The sequence below is a fragment of the Alternaria hordeiaustralica genome (genome assembly GCF_023758085.1).
Source record: "Alternaria hordeiaustralica strain BMP 2776 chromosome Unknown scaffold_58, whole genome shotgun sequence".
NCBI classification, from domain to species: domain Eukaryota; kingdom Fungi; phylum Ascomycota; class Dothideomycetes; order Pleosporales; family Pleosporaceae; genus Alternaria; species Alternaria hordeiaustralica.
The window spans coordinates 1-16,958 of NW_026056830.1; the positions used below are offsets into that span (position 1 = coordinate 1).

General features: G+C 47.1%; 7 protein-coding genes across 7 annotated transcripts; 4 read left to right on the forward strand and 3 right to left on the reverse strand.

The window, feature by feature from the left end:
- Nucleotides 1-4,259: 4,259 nt before the first annotated feature.
- On the reverse strand, nt 4,260-5,056 carry J4E84_011086 (uncharacterized protein; the record flags this gene model as incomplete). The annotated part of the gene is made up of 2 exons (XM_049393640.1): nt 4,260-4,551; nt 4,602-5,056. The coding sequence occupies 2 exons, from the start codon at nt 5,054-5,056 to the stop codon at nt 4,260-4,262; spliced, it is 747 nt and encodes a 248-aa protein (XP_049238620.1).
- Nucleotides 5,057-5,718: 662 nt separating this feature from the next.
- Nucleotides 5,719-6,770, forward strand: J4E84_011087 (uncharacterized protein; the record flags this gene model as incomplete). Its single annotated transcript, XM_049393641.1, has 2 exons — nt 5,719-5,908; nt 5,965-6,770. 2 exons carry the CDS (start codon nt 5,719-5,721, stop codon nt 6,768-6,770), a joined length of 996 nt encoding a protein of 331 aa, XP_049238621.1.
- Nucleotides 6,771-7,326: 556 nt separating this feature from the next.
- J4E84_011088 (uncharacterized protein) lies at nt 7,327-7,981 on the forward strand (the record flags this gene model as incomplete). Its single annotated transcript, XM_049393642.1, is given in 2 exon segments — nt 7,327-7,530; nt 7,550-7,981. 2 exon segments carry the CDS (start codon nt 7,327-7,329, stop codon nt 7,979-7,981), a joined length of 636 nt encoding a protein of 211 aa, XP_049238622.1.
- A 541-nt stretch (nt 7,982-8,522) lies between these two features.
- On the reverse strand, nt 8,523-8,999 carry J4E84_011089 (uncharacterized protein; the record flags this gene model as incomplete). The annotated part of the gene is made up of 3 exons (XM_049393643.1): nt 8,523-8,631; nt 8,826-8,857; nt 8,910-8,999. The coding sequence occupies 3 exons, from the start codon at nt 8,997-8,999 to the stop codon at nt 8,523-8,525; spliced, it is 231 nt and encodes a 76-aa protein (XP_049238623.1).
- Nucleotides 9,000-9,409: 410 nt separating this feature from the next.
- J4E84_011090 (uncharacterized protein) lies at nt 9,410-10,946 on the reverse strand (the record flags this gene model as incomplete). Its single annotated transcript, XM_049393644.1, has 4 exons — nt 9,410-9,505; nt 9,559-10,406; nt 10,454-10,628; nt 10,689-10,946. 4 exons carry the CDS (start codon nt 10,944-10,946, stop codon nt 9,410-9,412), a joined length of 1,377 nt encoding a protein of 458 aa, XP_049238624.1.
- Nucleotides 10,947-11,272: 326 nt separating this feature from the next.
- Nucleotides 11,273-13,497, forward strand: J4E84_011091 (uncharacterized protein; the record flags this gene model as incomplete). The annotated part of the gene is made up of 3 exons (XM_049393645.1): nt 11,273-11,299; nt 11,362-11,418; nt 11,530-13,497. The coding sequence occupies 3 exons, from the start codon at nt 11,273-11,275 to the stop codon at nt 13,495-13,497; spliced, it is 2,052 nt and encodes a 683-aa protein (XP_049238625.1).
- Nucleotides 13,498-15,246: 1,749 nt separating this feature from the next.
- J4E84_011092 (uncharacterized protein) lies at nt 15,247-16,505 on the forward strand (the record flags this gene model as incomplete). Its single annotated transcript, XM_049393646.1, has 2 exons — nt 15,247-16,305; nt 16,359-16,505. The coding sequence occupies 2 exons, from the start codon at nt 15,247-15,249 to the stop codon at nt 16,503-16,505; spliced, it is 1,206 nt and encodes a 401-aa protein (XP_049238626.1).
- Nucleotides 16,506-16,958: the final 453 nt, after the last annotated feature.

The window sequence follows — 16,958 nt, forward strand, 5'->3', positions numbered from 1 at the left end:
CCCTAACCCTAACCCTAACCCTAACCCTAACCCTAACCCTAACCCTAACCCTAACCCTAACCCTAACCCTAAAAAAAGTTAGTATCTACTTATTTTTTTCTATAGTATAGCTACTATTAGTGCTACGCTACTAATTATGTCTAATAAGATATAGTATATAGTTTATATTAATCTTACTTAGAATAATAAATCTCTAGCGTAACGCAAAGCGCTTTTAATACTACCTAGCCTATTAGTAGATAAGTACTTTTATCTAGCTAAATAGCTCTATAAGAAGAATACTTTATCTAATCTATAGGCGTAATAATAATATAAAAACCTTACTCTATAGTATTTCTTTAGTTATTACTATAAATCTAAGTTATTCTCTTTACTAGGCGTATACCTAGTATAATTATTATACTATTCTTAATATAAAGATATTACTATATATAAATTACTTAATATTAAGTGTATAGATAAAGTACTTCTATACTTCTTTACTTAGAGTCTAGATTAGTTAATAGAGATAATATAACTTAATTTAGTTAAGTTAATATAAATTATAGATCTAAAGTGTAGATAGACTATAATTATAAAAAGTAAGAGTAGTGTAAAGCTACGTTAGTACGTAAACTAAATAATCTATTATCTACTATAGCTATAGATAAGTAGTATTTATTATATAAAGTTTATAGTTCTATTCTAAATAAATACTACTTTAAGACTAGTTATAACTTTAGTAAATATAACTATAGTAGAGTAGAGTTATAAGAGTACTAAGAACGCTATAGAAGTAAGCACTACTTTAATAGATAATCTAGTCTTTATTATAAATCTTCTACTATAAACTATAATAATACTAGCTTTAACTTAGCTTATCTTCTAAATAGAGTTTATAAACTTTCTATAATACCTAGAACTATAGCTATTATTACTAGTAGTAATTAATTAATATAACTTCTATATATACTTATATCTTAGTTTTATTTATATAAAGTATATTATAGAAGTAGTAAGATAGAATATAGCTAATAAAGTAAAGAGGTTCTTAGGTAAAGCTTTTAGAGTTTAAGTTACTAAAATACACTATAGTATAGTTAGAATAAGCGCTAGCCTAGTAGTACACTAATATTATTCTATATATATATTACACTATATCTATAATTAGTTATATTAGTAATATATTTACAAAATATTTACTTAGAGTAGTATAAAACTATAAACTATATAAAGTATTAGTAGAGAATATAGTTAAGAGGTTAACTATATATTACCTATTCTACTTAACAGCGCTAATAGCTCTAAATAGTAGTTTTTATAGTATATTCTATTTAAAAGCACTAACACTAAGCTACTAAATATATACTATTTTAGAGTACTACTTAGTAGATATATATAAAGATAAGTAGCTTTTATATACTAAGATAATATATATTAACTAGTAGAATATTTATAAAGAAAAGATAGATAAACTTCTATAGTATTAGTTTATCTTTATAAATTTATAGAATCTATTACTCTTAGTATAGAGTAAAAATAGTTATAAGTATAGTATTCTATTTCTAATTATAAGTAATCTATAGAAAGATAGTATTATTAGTAACGTAAGTATTAGTAGTAAAGCGTACTCTATATAAGACGCGTAGACTAATATATAGAATTTAAAGTAAGTTATTATAATAGAGATAGAAAATATATATAGATATTTACTTAGCTTTTAACTTAATATTATAGCTTCTAGAGCTAGTATAATAAATATACTTATAGACGTAACGTATATATAGTATATATAGTATTAACTCTAAAGTTAGAGTTCTAAGTTTATAGATTAACTAACTTAGAGATATATAAAAAGCTTTATTATATACTATTTATAGATAATTTTATATTATAATATCTAGATAACTTTATATACTTATTATATAAAGAGATATAAAGAACTTTTCTAAATTCTTTTAAAGTCTTCTATTCTATTACCTTATATATAGATAATAGAGTAATATTAAGTAAACTATACTTTATTATAGAAATTAATTAAAGATATTTTAACCTAATTATATACTAAAATTAAGATCTAGTATATAGTTTATATATTATAAAAACTTTATATTCTTATAAAAACTTTATATCTTTATAAACTTTATATTCTTCTAGGTAGTATATTCTTCTATACTTTATATTCTTAGATACTTATTCTTCTAGTCTAAGTATAAAAGAATATTAAGTCTAGTATTAGAGTATATATACTATATTTTTTAGAATTTAGAGTTTATATTCTAAAACTTAATATAGTTAGTAAAATAATAGCTTTAGTATAAAGAATATAGTTCTATACTACTAGTTAATCTTTATAAGTATATAGAATATATTATTCTTAGTATAGTGTAAAAAGAGCTATAAGTATAAAGTACTATTTCTAGTAGCTAGATATCTATAGAATAAAAGTATTTATACTAATATTAGTATAAATAGTTTATTTTATAATATAGATACTATATAGTTAAATAAATAGACTAAGAAAAAAATTACTTAAACTTAGATAAAATCTATATACTTTATAGTAGAATATAAAAAGCTATAGATTTAGAAGCTATAATAAAGTAATAAAGTATTCTAGTATTATACGTAATATTACTTTATATATAATAGAGTTAACTCTAATAGAAAGTATTAGTAAAGAATATAGTTAAGAAATTAAATATATATTACTTATTTTACTTAATAGCTCTAATAACTCTAAATAGTAGTTTTTATAATATATTCTATTTAAAAGTACTAATACTAGACTACTAAATATATACTATCTTAGAGCGCTATCTAGTAGATATATATAAAGATAAGTAGCTTTTATATACTAAGATAATATATATTAACTAGTAGAATATTTATAAAAAGAAAATAGATAAACTTCTATAGTATTAGTTTATCTTTATAAGTTTATAAAATCTATTACTTTTAGCTTAGAGTAAAGATAGTTATAAGTATAGTATTCTATTTCTAATTATAAGTAATCTATAGAAAGATAGTATCTATAGTTTCTAGGTTAAATTCTAGCTTCTTATCTTTATACTTTTATATAAGATTTAAGAGCCTTAAACTTTATAGCTTAGTTTTAATTTCTAGAATTTTTAAAAGAATATATACTACTACCTACTATAAAATAAGATATTTAGAAAATATACCTATATTATAATTATATACTATATTACTTAACTATATTATACTTATATTTCTATACTAGTATACTTAATAAAGTAATAGAAAGATAGTATTATTAGTAATATAGATATTATTAGTAATATAAATATTATTAGTAAAGTATACTTTATATAAAATATATAAATAGATATATAGAATTTAAAGTAAGTTATTATAATAGAAGTAGAAAATATATATAAGTATTTAATTAGCTTTTAACTTAATATTATAGCTTCTAGAGCTAGTATAATAAATCTACTTATAGACGTAATATATATATAGTATATATAGTATTAACTCTAAAGTAAAGTCTATACTAGCTACTAGCTTATATAGCTTTTATAATATTATAATATTATATTTTATACTATACGCGTATTATTTTACTTCTATCTAATTATTTTACTTTTATCTAGAGTATTATATATATTATATCTTATAGTATATATAATTATCTAAAGTTTTAATATTTCTTACTAAGGCTTAGAAAAGTAGTATAATATAAGTTTTATATTAATCTACTACTATAGCTCTAAAATACTAATCTCTATAATTATATAATTACGTAGCTAATTATATATATTTCTAGTTAGACTAATTAATATATATACTTTTGTTCTAAGATTATAATCTTAAGAGCTCTATAAGTAGAGTAATTATATTATCTTATATATTATAGAGTTAACTCTAATATAAGACTTACTTATTTCTATTATTATAGAATTATTAAGTAGTAAGCGCGCCTCTTAGAATAGCTAGCTATTATTGCTGTATAGACTAGTAGTAACACTGCTCGCGCAACGTTACATCGCGTAACACAACGTCGTTCTATAGTTTTTATTCTAGGCAGACTACCTTAGACGAGCCGTGCTAGAAGTCTAACTACTATAGAGATAGCTACTTAAGCGTGCTAGCTATTAAGCAGAGGTACATGCCGAGCTTTACCTTGTACAGCGAGGTAGCTGTTAGCAGTGATGCGTATACGGTAGGCGAGGACGTTGTAAGAAGAGCAATAGTAGATGTTATATGCAATTGTCTGCGCCTGGCTCGTACGACAGGTAACAAGTCTCTGAACTGCTTCACCACCCCGAGATCTCCCCAGTATACACAACCAACTTTCCGCCGTGCTCCTGCTTCGTAGTCTTCGCCAACACCCACATCATGCCTTCGCAGGACTCCTTGACCGAAACCGGCGCCTTCTCGCCTATACCCAAAGCCACGGACGCGCCGTTGCCCATATCCGTCGCAACATGACCCGGGTCGAACGCAAAGCAGTTGAGCCAATTCTCCTCGGCGTTGATACGAATCGTGTACCAATTGAGCGCTGTCTTGGTCGGCGCATACGCCGCGTTGGGAATGGGCAGGTGGTTGCTGGAGGCATGGTCAAACGGGTGCGCGAGAGGAATGTCACGTTTACTTACACCAATAACCCCGCCGACGAGCCCATGGGCAGGAAGATTGGCTCGCGCGTTGACTTCTTCAAGAGCGAGCGCGTCGCCTGGTACAGCGCAATCACGCCATACACATTCGGCTCCATGTGCGCCCTGATGTCCGCAATCTTGACCTCGGCGACACTGGGCAAGATGTAGCTGATGCCGGCGTTCGCAATCACAATGTCGAGGCGATGGATTTGGTGCTTCTCCTGCAGCTCGGCGACGGCATCATACGCGTCCTGCTCGATGCTTGCGTCGAGCTTCACAACAATGAGCTGGCTGTCGGAACCCCTGGGCAGGTCTTGTAGCGCATGCGCGGTCGCGTGCTCCGGGTTGCGCACTGCGGCGATGACGGTGTGCGAGGGCTTTGCCAGAAAGCGCTCGGTAAGGCCAAGACCGATGCCTCGGTTGGCGCCTGTAATGAGGACTATGGTGGAGGACATGTTGGTGGAGCGGGGTTGCAGTTCTCGTTCTCGTGTGTTGCTGGTGAGTTACGATTGAGATGATGTCGATGCAAAGGAACAAGAGGTAGATCTCTGGCTCCACGGCAGGATATCCATCTCTTGTTCTGCGGGTGGGAAGATACTTGTAGCTTTGGGACCTGCGGCCAGATAGGCTATACGAGCATCACGAACGTGCGAAAAGGATAAGGCGCCCAACGCGAAGATGACATATCGGCGTACGAACGGTTGTAAGCCATGTACGAGCTTCGTACCTGCATGCGTAGGATTTATCGCTAACAGTCTTCCGATAGTTGTCGCATTTCTAAGCACGGCGCTACCACCAAGGTTGCGTAGCCAAGACGAGCCGCAGATGCATGGACGCAAGGCTGTCACATCGTTCGATGATGGAAGCGGAAGCGTCGCGCTTGGGGCACGCGCTCGATGTCAGGAACGTAGGTGTCGTCTTACAACACGATCTGATGTCGCGTGTGTGGGAGGTTGTGGTCGCAACGCTAAGGACGCGTGGGCGCGACTCGAGCTTCCACCGCGCAGGATGGTAAGGCTGACGTCACCACCAACCCACCTCAAAACACCACAGGCGCCATCGTCACAATGTCATGTTTCTATCCAAGATCGCGCGCTCTCTTACGACAAAATCCACCATGAAGCTCGATCCGGCAGTCATCAGGCTCCTCGGCCTGAACCTTGACAAGACGCACGTTTCTTCCGCAGGCGGAGGCGGCTCTAGTTCGGCATCGACGTTGAAGATCACGTCACAACTTAACGATGGCACAGATCAGACATTCTTCATGAAGACTGGGAGCGGGGAAGAGGCCGATGTCATGTTCCGAGGTAAGCGCAACGTCTAACACCTCCGGGCTGGCTAATCAACTGACAGCGCGATGAAGGCGAGTACGCATCCCTCCAAGCCATCCACGACGCCGTACCATCTCTATGTCCTCAACCCCTCGGCCACGGACGATTTGAATCGCAGCCATCCACATCCTTCCTCGTGACTGAGTTCCTTCACCTCACGGGACGATCAAGTTCAAAGTCGAAAGCGCCATCGCTGGCAGCTAAGCTCGCAAAGCTACATACCACGCCCGCGCCCATACCAGAAGGCTGTGACAAGCTTGTGTTTGGGTTTCCGGTGACAACGTGTTGCGGCGATACACCACAAGACAATAGCTATAAGGGAAGCTGGGCAGACTTCTATGCAGAAAACCGTCTCAGATATATACTACGATGCGCGGAGCAGAACGGGCGCAGGGACGGCGACGTCAAGAAGCTAGTTGAGCAGACCGCGACCATGGTAGTACCCCGCTTGATTGGCGATGACCATCTCAATAACGGCGAGGGAGTGACACCTGTCGTTGTGCATGGCGACTTATGGAGCGGCAATGCAAGCGCAGGCGTCATTGGCAATAAGAAGGGCGAGGTTGAAGACGTGGTCTACGACTCGTCGGCATGCTACGCGCACAGCGAGTTTGAACTGGGTGCCATGAAGATGTTTGGTGGGTTCGGTGGAAGTTTCATGAAAGAGTACCATGAGCTGTGTCCAAAGACGGAGCCCGTGGAGGAATACGAAGACAGAGTGAAGCTCTATGAGCTCTACCATCATCTTAATCACTATGCAATGTTCGGGGGAGGTTATCGGAGCGGCGCAGTCAGTATCATGCGAGATCTAATCAAGAAGTATGGTGGTGAAGGATAAGTCGAAGAATTGATAGAGTGACAACGAGTAGTCGGGTATCTACATTTGAATGTACACCATTTGAACCAGTCGCGATTAGCCCGAGAAGCAAGTTCAAGAGCTCAAGGAGGAAGCTGGACGCTTGGAAACGGAGGCGACTAGTCACCCTCGCATGTTATTGTCTCTCGAGTTCGTTACTACAAGGTGTGTGAACATCTTACGTGATTAAACACAATAGCTACTTCATCAAAAATGTCGCTTCAAAAAGACTACGAAAACGTCGGTGTGCTTGCACATAAAACTAGTAAGATAATATAGACATTATAGAATCGTAGGAGAGAGAAGCTCTATATCTCCAAGGCTAGAGAAAATGCAAAGACACGCACGCGGTCACCACAACTGCCCATTTCAGACCCACCTTGAGTTCGATATCCACGCTAAGACGTGCCTGCCTGTTAAGCAGTCTGTCGCGCTCTCACCTCTGCTCCTCAACCCACACACAACATCAAACTCCAACTCTACCTTGCAACGTCTACGTGCTACTTCGTTGCCCTTGATACCTCACCTCGACCGAATCATGGCGCCTCTCCTCGCCACTGCGGTCGCTACGTACAAGCAAAAGAGGTTTGACGCTGCGGCACTCGAAGCCATGAAAGCACACGACGCACGAATCCAGATCGTACCCGTGGAGGCGAAGCTCAACGCCAACGACATGGCAATCCTTGCCAATAACCCTCGTCAATTCGATGCGAGTTCTCCCCTGCTGTCTTGCAGTGAACTTGTTACTAATATATTTCCAGTTCAGCCATTGGCACGGACTACCGCAATCCTGGATCGATGAGTGTTTCGGAGAGGATCTTGGCAAGCGACTTGTTAAGATCAAGCTGATCAAATTAGAGTCCCGCCCAGTCGAGCAGCCTCCGGTCGCGAAACACTCGGACTTGGATCTTCAGATAGCGGAAGCAGCTGGCTTCCACCGAGCCATCAACATATGGAACGACTCACATTCATGGACACCCCTTTACATACAACAACAACTGCGCGATCAGGCCACCGAATTGGGCAAGATTCTTTCCGACTACAACATTGACGAGCCGAGTACCCTCCCCGGCAAGTTCAAGCACGATAGCGCAGCGTATTGCCCGTATCAACTTCGTCTGTCAGATCGCCAGGCAGCGAATGCGTTACTGGCGTCAAGCTACTTTGATGTGTACATGGGCATGCGAGACTAGCAGCACTTCTTTTCATTTCAGTTCCTAAGATGTTACGAGGCTCGTTCTCCCCAAACTCAGGATAGTAAGAGATACATACTCTAGCACGACAAGACGTCGAGCAGATGCAGGGGGTATTCGACTTACAATTGGTGGAAAAGAAACCAAAACGATAGGCGTTTGGCGTTAGATCCTCGTCTCGGGAAGTTGCCTCGACGAATATGCGATTGGAGGATATCGTGACCGATCGCTACATGACAATACCTATTCCGAGAACGTAGCAGTAATCCTTCAATATACAATGGCCACTTATCCCATGCCTTTCGATCGCTTCCGTGACCGTATATAGCACCACGTCAAAGTCAAATCGTTTCCATTACGCCATAGGTACATACCAGGGTATCATGAACGCCAAACTAAAGCCCACAAAGCGCCTCCACAGTTGACGGACCTGTCAAAGATTTTCAGTCTGACAGCAGCATGCCACTCTCCCCAGTCCTATTTCTCACATCTAGTGCATGCATTCGCAAGCGCCGCGTCTATGCCCTCAAGCCTACCACGCTCAACCCTTGTGCTTCCTCAACACATCCTCGCTAACCCTCTTGACGCTCTTGGCAGATAGTCCCCGCTCGCCGCGTTGTTTGCTCTTGATGCTCGCTTCGTTGATGAGTCTGTGGGTATTGTCAGCTCCTGTCTCTCTTCCTCTTCCCAGCCTCCACATCCGTCTATTGCTCGCACGAATGCGTTTCCCTGCTCTGTGCCCTTCCAAACTATCCGAACTTCGTCGCACCGTGTCGTGATGTTACGTGAATCGAAGGTAGCGCATCGCATTGCGTCGTATCGTGTATGCATGGGAGGTACGTACTCTTGCATGAACAGCACATAGTTCAGGTATATCTATGTCGCACGTCAGCCTTCCATCTCACTACTACGCATCACGTCAACGTACCAGTATATCCACGTTCTTGCTCAATGGCTGGTTGGAATGCGCCTTGACGATCTTCTTGACGGTGCCGCGGGGGTAGAGGGTCGGCGCCATGATGTGTGTTCGTTATTTGCGAAAATAGTGAGATGACTCGGGGAGTAATGTATTGGAGATGCCTGGCGTAATGGGTGCGGTGTGCGGGGTTAGTTGAGCACAGTACGGGATGGATGCGTGGGTAGACGTGTCTGTTGACGTCGATGCGTGCAGTCGGGTCTGTGCGTTGACGCGCTGGCACGTGTAAGGCTAACACTGAACGCCACACTCATGAACACAGGCCTTGTGCAGGGGCTATAAAATGGTTGTAAAGCTGATAACTATCTCCTAGGAAGACATCACATGTTTGGGTCAATTGAAATCAGTCTGAACAAAAGAATTCTCATACGAGATGCATCTATCAGGGACTATCACAAGATAATGTTACACAAACGAGATTCCACATCTACTGCGCTACATAATCACTGTATTTACACCTTCAAGCCGAGATCCGCAGCGTAGGGGAGTACGAAAAGGTCACCGACGGACGATACTGAGGCGTTGCTCTCAAGTAGTTCCTTAGCAGCCTGGCGTAGTTGTTAGCACATAGCACATGGGTAATGATGGTGTGAAGACTCACCTTCTTAACGGACTCTTCTGTTACGCCGTCAATCTTCTGGGCAACCTCGTCGATCTGGTACGGTTGGGTGTTGTGGATCAGACCGTTACCAGTAAGCTCGAGACCGGCGCGGATGTCCTGGCCGTGCTCGAGCTCCTTGAACTTGGCGGCGGCCTTTGCCTTGGAGACCTCTTCGCTCGAGATCTCGCCGGAAGCAATCTTCTTGATGGCATCAACGGCGGCCTGGGCGGTTTGGGCGACAGCCTTGGCGGATCCGGTGATGGTGGTGTAGAGGAGACCGGCGTCGGAGTAAATGGCGCTGGTGGTCTTGACCTTGGCACCCTGAGCGGCGGCCTGGCCGAGCTTGGTGAAGCCTTGCGACCACTTGACGGCAGACTCGCCTCCGAGCAGAGAGCTGAGGACGGCAATCTCGGGCTTGTAGAACTTGCCGGTGAAGGAGCTGGAGCCGGGGAAAGCAATGACCATGGCGTTGCCGCTGTCGTGGGCGATGCGCTCCTCGCCACCGTAGTACTTGGACTGGTCGGCACCGGTGTTGGACTCCTGGAGAGGGGCGCTGGGGACGTTCTCGAAGAACTCGCCAACCCACTTGGAGAACTCGCCGTGGTCGGCACCGTTGGCTACGACGGCGAAGTTGGGCTTCGCGTAGGCGATCTTGGAGTACCACTCAATGGTCTCGGCGTCGAGGTACTTGGTGTAGGGTGTGGGCGCAGCGGAGGCGGTGGGGACGCCGAGGCCGCGGTGGAAGGCGAGGCTGTGGGCGGACTGGGTGGCCATGTCGGTAACGCTGGCGAGGAACTTCTTGTGGGCGAAGTGGATCATGGGGAGCACCTCCTCGGCGTAGACGTGGGCTGCAGGGTGTCAATTCCATCCATCTCGTGGTATCAATTTTGCCTACGCTGGTACTTGGTGGAGCTAGCGACCTCGCCGAGCAGCTCGACGAAGTAGGGCAGGTCATCGCGGAGGAACTTGGCCTCGAGCACCAGGTTCTCGCGCGAGTGGTGGGCGTTGAGGCTGGCGCCCAGGAGCTCGGATTCGCGGACAATGCGCAGCGTCGACCGTCTTTCGGTGCCCTAGAGGTCCGGAGCGTCAGTCTCGCTCTCCATAGCATCGGCAGTCTCAATTCAGCGTACCCGGAAAGCGAAGTTGGCAAGGCCCTCGGTCAGGCCGGGCAGCGGCTGGAAGCGCGTGCCGGCCCTTGCGACAAGGGCCAGTGTCGTCGTGGGGCCGGCAAAGTCTCTGCTGGCGTACTTGACGCCCTTGGCCTCGCCAGATTGGTAGTTGAAGGAGCCTGAAGCTGGGGCAGCCAGGCCGCGGCGCTGGCAGCGGGCGACGGGCTGCTGGCGAGCTGCACGCTGCGCGCCCCGGCAGGCGGTCGTTCGGGAGAGCATCGTGGTGTAGGCGCCGGGCGGAGGGCTGGGTGGTGTGCGGGGGACGGCAATGGATGGAATGCGTCTGGTGGTGCGGCTGTCGAAGATGCCCGTCACAAAGTTCGTAGGCCGCCAAGCCCCGTAATGCCATCGACCGCCGCTCCATTGGCCGGAGCTCGACTGGGAACGGTCACCCACCCCACCCAGTATCATTTTCTAGGCCGCTAAGACTGTCGCTGCTCATTCCTCGCCCTCTCTGCTCCAGCTTTGTTCTCCCCGTGCGTCGCCAATGTCTCCCCGGTAGCATTACCCCACCCTAGATATCTGGCAAATATCTAGGCTCCATCATGTCTTACAACCAGCGAGAGACTCCGGTAAGACGCGCCGCCGTTGCGCCTCGCCCATGTCACATGAATCATAACCAACCACTCTGCAGGTCCTTGCTGAACTCTGCACCTCCCTGGTCAAGGATGTCTACGGTGAACTCGCGGCAGTATGTCTTGTCGAACCAAGTCCCTGCGCATCGTCGCGCGCGGGCGCAGTACTCTTCTGCATCCAGGCATGCGACGGGCGCATTCAAGAACACTCTTCTAACTCGTCTTAGCGGGTCTTTTCGATCCTCGCGCGCCACGGACGCCAGAGTCTCGCATCTATCGCACGCGTCTCCTACCTGAACCCGCGCCAGATCAAGTACGGCCTCGTCATTCTCCTCCAGCAGCACCTCATCTTCCACTCCGGCAGCGATGCGCCCTTGACCTACTACGAGATCGACTGGCAAAACTCGTACGCAATCGTCCGCTTCGGCAAGATCGTCAAGCTCGTCCAAGACCGCGACGGCAAAAAGGCCGCCAACGTCATGTCCAACCTGCTCGCGCTCGGCCACACACGCATCGCCGACTTGAAAGAAGCCTACTTCCCCTCCGAAACCGAGAGCGACTATGACTCAGACGACGGCGCGGCAAACGGAGCCGGCTCAAAGCGGAAACGGACCAACGGCACTCACGTCAACGGGACAGCGAAGACGAATGGCGTCACGAACGGCACACCCTCTGAGTTGGACGACGCGAAACCAGACCCCACCGAACTCACCAACGGCCACGGCAAGACCAACGGCGTCCATAAGCCCTCCAAGGTGGACAGCGTGACCCACAACAGCGCTCCAGAAGAGCCCGGACAAGAACAGGATGACAGCGACATCGGCTCCGTCGAGGAGCTGTACGAGATCATTCAGCGGCTGATGGAGCGCGGCTGGATCAGGACAGTCACCGAAACACAATACCTCTCCCCCGGCGACATGCACGACATGCTCTACCAGGAGTCCATCGAGCAAGACAACAACGGCGTCACACCCACGGGCACCAAAGACAAGGACATCGTACACAGAGGGACCTTGCAGCGTAAACGGGCAATGCGCGACGAATGGCTGACGGTCCCAAAGTTCGCCCGAAACGGACAGATGAATGGTTCCAACAAGCGCGTGAAGATCAACGGCGCGAACGGCACAAATGGATGGGCGGCGCCATCATCGGACGACGACCTTGTTATTCGCGTCAACCCGGAGAAGATTGCAGTCGCCATGCGGACGGAGCAGCTGGTGAGTCTGGTACAACAACGTCTTGGTTCTATTACTGCGCGCGTCTACCAAACCATGTTGCGCATGCTCGAGTCCAAGACACCCCGCTGCTGGGAAGAGTGGCCTGACCCACCCCTACCTGCCGGCGAAGCTGGAGAGAACTCGATCGACCCCCGCTTCCTCGTAACCGCCCGTGACGTCGCTACGAAGCTCAGCCGTGAGCGCGATCTGGACATCTTCGAGGGCCTCGATCCGAACGCAGCGGCGCAAATGACTCGCAAAGGGCACATCAATCGCGCTACAATCTGGACACAGCCAGTTGACCCCGCAACGCTCAACATGGAAGACAGGACCAAGGTCGTGGACAAGCACATACAGATGCTGGCTGAAGACCCGTTTCACTTTGTCACCTGGCACTCTCGCGCCGGATTCTCGCAATGGCACATTGAGTTCGACGAGATTGCGCGGCAGATGATACAGACCGAGATCGAAAACACCATCTCTGCAAGGAAGGGATTCTTGGGCGTGAAACTGGTTCGCGCGTTGAAGAAGAAGGGCAAGCTCGACGAGCGCGCCATGTGCAACGTCATGATGATGCCTGCCGCAGACGTGCGCGGCATAGTCAATGACCTCACCATCCAGGGCTTTGTCCAGACGCAGGAAATTCCCAAGGTCGACCGACGCGAAGCGAAGCATTCTCTCCACCTGGTCTGGTACGATCGCCAGCGCGCCCGCGAGAAGCTACTCCACGACACCTACAAGGGTATGGTCCGCATTCTTCAACGTATAGAATACGAACGAGAGAAGATTGAGTTTACCCTCACCAAAGCCGAGCGCTCTGACGTAGTCGGCAACGAAGAGAAATGGTTGAGCCCACGCGAGTTGGACGACCTTCGCAAATGGAAAGAGGTGCAAGAGAAGTTGTTGCTACAGCTATCCCGCGAAGACGACCTCGTCGCTACATTGAGAGATTTCCATGGGCCGCTGGTCTCCGCTTAGAGAAGAGGGATATCACGGCCCGTCATCACGTAAGGAGAACGATGGATATGGCGTTTCATGGGGGCATGCATAGGTCTGGTTCCGTCCAGCCATCAAAAGCATTCGGTACAAACGATACCCTTCGAGCATATGGGCGGCGTTTTTTCTTGCATGGCATTTGTGTATTCTTTTCGTACCAGCTTACGCGATGTGAAAGGAAGATTTTGACAGGTTGATCTTTGCTGTAGATCACGATTTGTAGTATATACTTCAATGACTTCGAAAACGTTATCGCATCTTGTGCTTCTTTGACTCGTTGGCTTTGAGTATATGTTGCAGGCGTAGCCTAATGCGTGTGAGGATACCTGCCTGACGTAATTTAGTCTACGACGAGACTTATCTCTTGTGGGTTGACCTTAAGCGCTTTGAGAAGCAGACCTTATGTCTATAGCCGCCACAGGTTCATGAAGGAAGTCAATGTATGCTCAGGGCTTTCGTGATCGTGCGCACAAGAGAGTAGATGCTATCAAAGCTGTGTCAAGAGTAATACTCTACCTTTGGCTCAGCATAGGCACAACCGCATCTACGCCTGACGCGAATTCCGGTGGTTAGGAATGGAGATCGGTGTACTCCCACAAGCGATCAGATCCAACGTCACACTCTATCGACACGTGCCTTCGTGACCTGTACGTGAAGATGTGGTGAAGAAGGCCAGAGGTGCGTGGAACCCCACCAAATTCGTCCCTGTTTGTCGCCACAGCACGGTGGCAGCCTACGAATGCTGCCATGACCGGCTCCTGAATGGCGAACAGCAAGCACAAGATTAATCAACAACTTGCTCGCCCCAAGTCTCCGGAGTCGCAGGCGATTACTCGTGAGACGTCATATGACCCCTTGGTTGGCAGCGCGAGTAATATACATGCCGCAGCAGAATAGATTAATGTGGCCGAGGTGAACCGGGTAACAAAACCTCGCCAGGCAGCACTGAGCCCTGTCTTCATATACTGAACCGGGTTGCAGGTAGGCGCCTCTTTGGGGCGCATTTGACGTCGCGACGTCGAGCAATGACGAAGGCATGTCGTTGCATCGTGATGGAAGTTGAGGAAGGATGTCTAGGTGTAAGGCAACGTGAGTTTGGTGTCGAAGCGCGCTAGTGGCTCAAAGCAGCCGAGCTCCGCCTTCGCTCAACTGTGCCCAACCACATCACACATCCCTTCAGGTCTACAGCTACGCTAAGTACCGTTGTGGCTGCAACGACCGACCGCCATGAACGCGACAACGTTCCGATATGAAGTCAAGGCGATCTAGTACCTAGACGTCTCTAGTCAGCCTCAGTCCTGCGTTCGTTCCTACAGACGACAAGTCATTCCAAGCATCCACCCCACGAGCCACCGGTTGACAGACCTGGGACCCTGCTCGGCAGCCGGAGTGCATTGCCTAGTACCCGTTGTAGTACCCCCGCAGCAATACACCTTCATCAAATGTGGAGGCGGGCCGAGTCATGAGCATGGACGTTCTTCGCGGGCTTCGAGAAGATCCGGGGGCGCAGGTACCACTTGGACATATCAAATGACCGAGCTTTGTCTGGAGAAGTCTTGAAACCTATCAGCGGCGGCATCACGGACATTCACACCGGCTGAAGTAATTTGGATATTGATGAAGACTTCATGATCGTCAGCACGGGGGTTGAGCTCCAGCATACAAATATGCGTGCTCGCCAGATGTTTCAGTCTTCACGCACTCCTCATCACACTCTCTTCCCTAGTCACGATGTTGTCTAACCTTCTCTTCACTGCTGCGCTCGCAGCTGGCGTGGCTCAGGCCCTGCCTCAGGCGACCACCTCGCGGGCTACCACTACTACTCGCGCCACGACGACAACGGCCGCTCCGGCAGCGACTGGAAACCCCTTCGCTGGCAAAGACTTCTACGCCAACCCATACTACTCTTCCGAAGTCTACACCCTGGCCATGCCATCTCTTGCCGCATCTCTGAAGCCCGCTGCTTCCGCCGTGGCCAAGGTCGGCTCGTTCGTGTGGATGGACACGATGGCCAAGGTTCCTCTTATGGACACCTACCTGGCAGACATCAAGGCCAAGAACGCCGCCGGTGCGAAGCTGATGGGTACCTTTGTCGTCTACGATCTGCCCGACCGTGACTGCGCCGCCCTTGCCTCCAACGGCGAGCTCAAGATCGACGATGGTGGTGTAGAGAAGTACAAGACGCAGTACATCGACAAGATTGCCGCCATCATCAAGAAGTACCCTGATGTCAAGATCAACCTTGCCATCGAGCCCGACTCCCTGGCCAACATGATCACCAACATGGGCGTCCAAAAGTGCTCGCGCGCTGCCCCCTACTACAAGGAACTCACCGCCTACGCCCTCAAGAGCCTCAACTTCGCCAACGTCGACATGTACCTCGATGGAGGCCATGCTGGCTGGCTCGGCTGGGACGCCAACATTGGCCCAGCCGCAAAGCTCTACGCCGAGGTCTACAAGGCGGCTGGCTCGCCCCGTGCCGTCCGTGGTATCGTTACCAACGTCAGCAACTACAACGCTTTCCGCATCGCTACCTGCCCTTCCATCACCCAGGGAAGCAAGAACTGCGACGAGGAGCGCTACATCAACGCCTTTGCTCCCCTGCTCAAGGCCGAGGGCTTCCCAGCTCACTTCATTGTCGACACTGGCCGCAGCGGCAAGCAACCTACTGGCCAGCAGGCCTGGGGAGACTGGTGCAACGTCAAGGGTGCTGGCTTCGGTATCCGTCCTACCACCAACACCGACAACGCGCTTGTCGATGCTTTTGTCTGGGTCAAGCCCGGTGGCGAGGTATGTAACATATTCGTGAATGACTGAGAAGGCGATGGCTAACGAGAATTTAGTCTGATGGTACTTCTGACCAATCTGCTGCCCGCTATGATGGCTTCTGCGGCAAGGACTCTGCGTTCAAGCCTGCGCCTGAGGCTGGCACTTGGTTCCAGGACTACTTTGCGATGTTGCTCCAGAACGCTAGCCCCGCTCTTGCATAGACGTTCGACGAACATGACAAGTAGGTTCTTCATCCAGGCTTTTCTTAGAAGGGGGGTGCTCAAGTAGATGCACTGTATATAGCCGCGATCGCATCTCGCTCATTCCAGATTCGTGAGAACTGTATATATCAATCAACGTGTAAATGACTACTGCGCACGTATCCAATGAGTGATTTCTTGTTCTAACATGGTGATGTGGTGTCGGGCGTGAGAGCGATGCCGCCCACGTGGGGGCTGAAGGGCGGACTCAGCCGTTACGCGACCAGACCCTTGCGCCACACTTACCTGACAGCCCGAGTACTACCACCACGCCCCGCCAAACCTTCTTTGCCCTTTGACGTCCCGACCTACATCATCCTTTGCGCGCATCGCTCTCTTCACACGTGCGACCACCTGACGCTCGTTCCCCTCCCAGCGCACCCTCTGCGCCCACCACCCACCCATGCGGCCCCG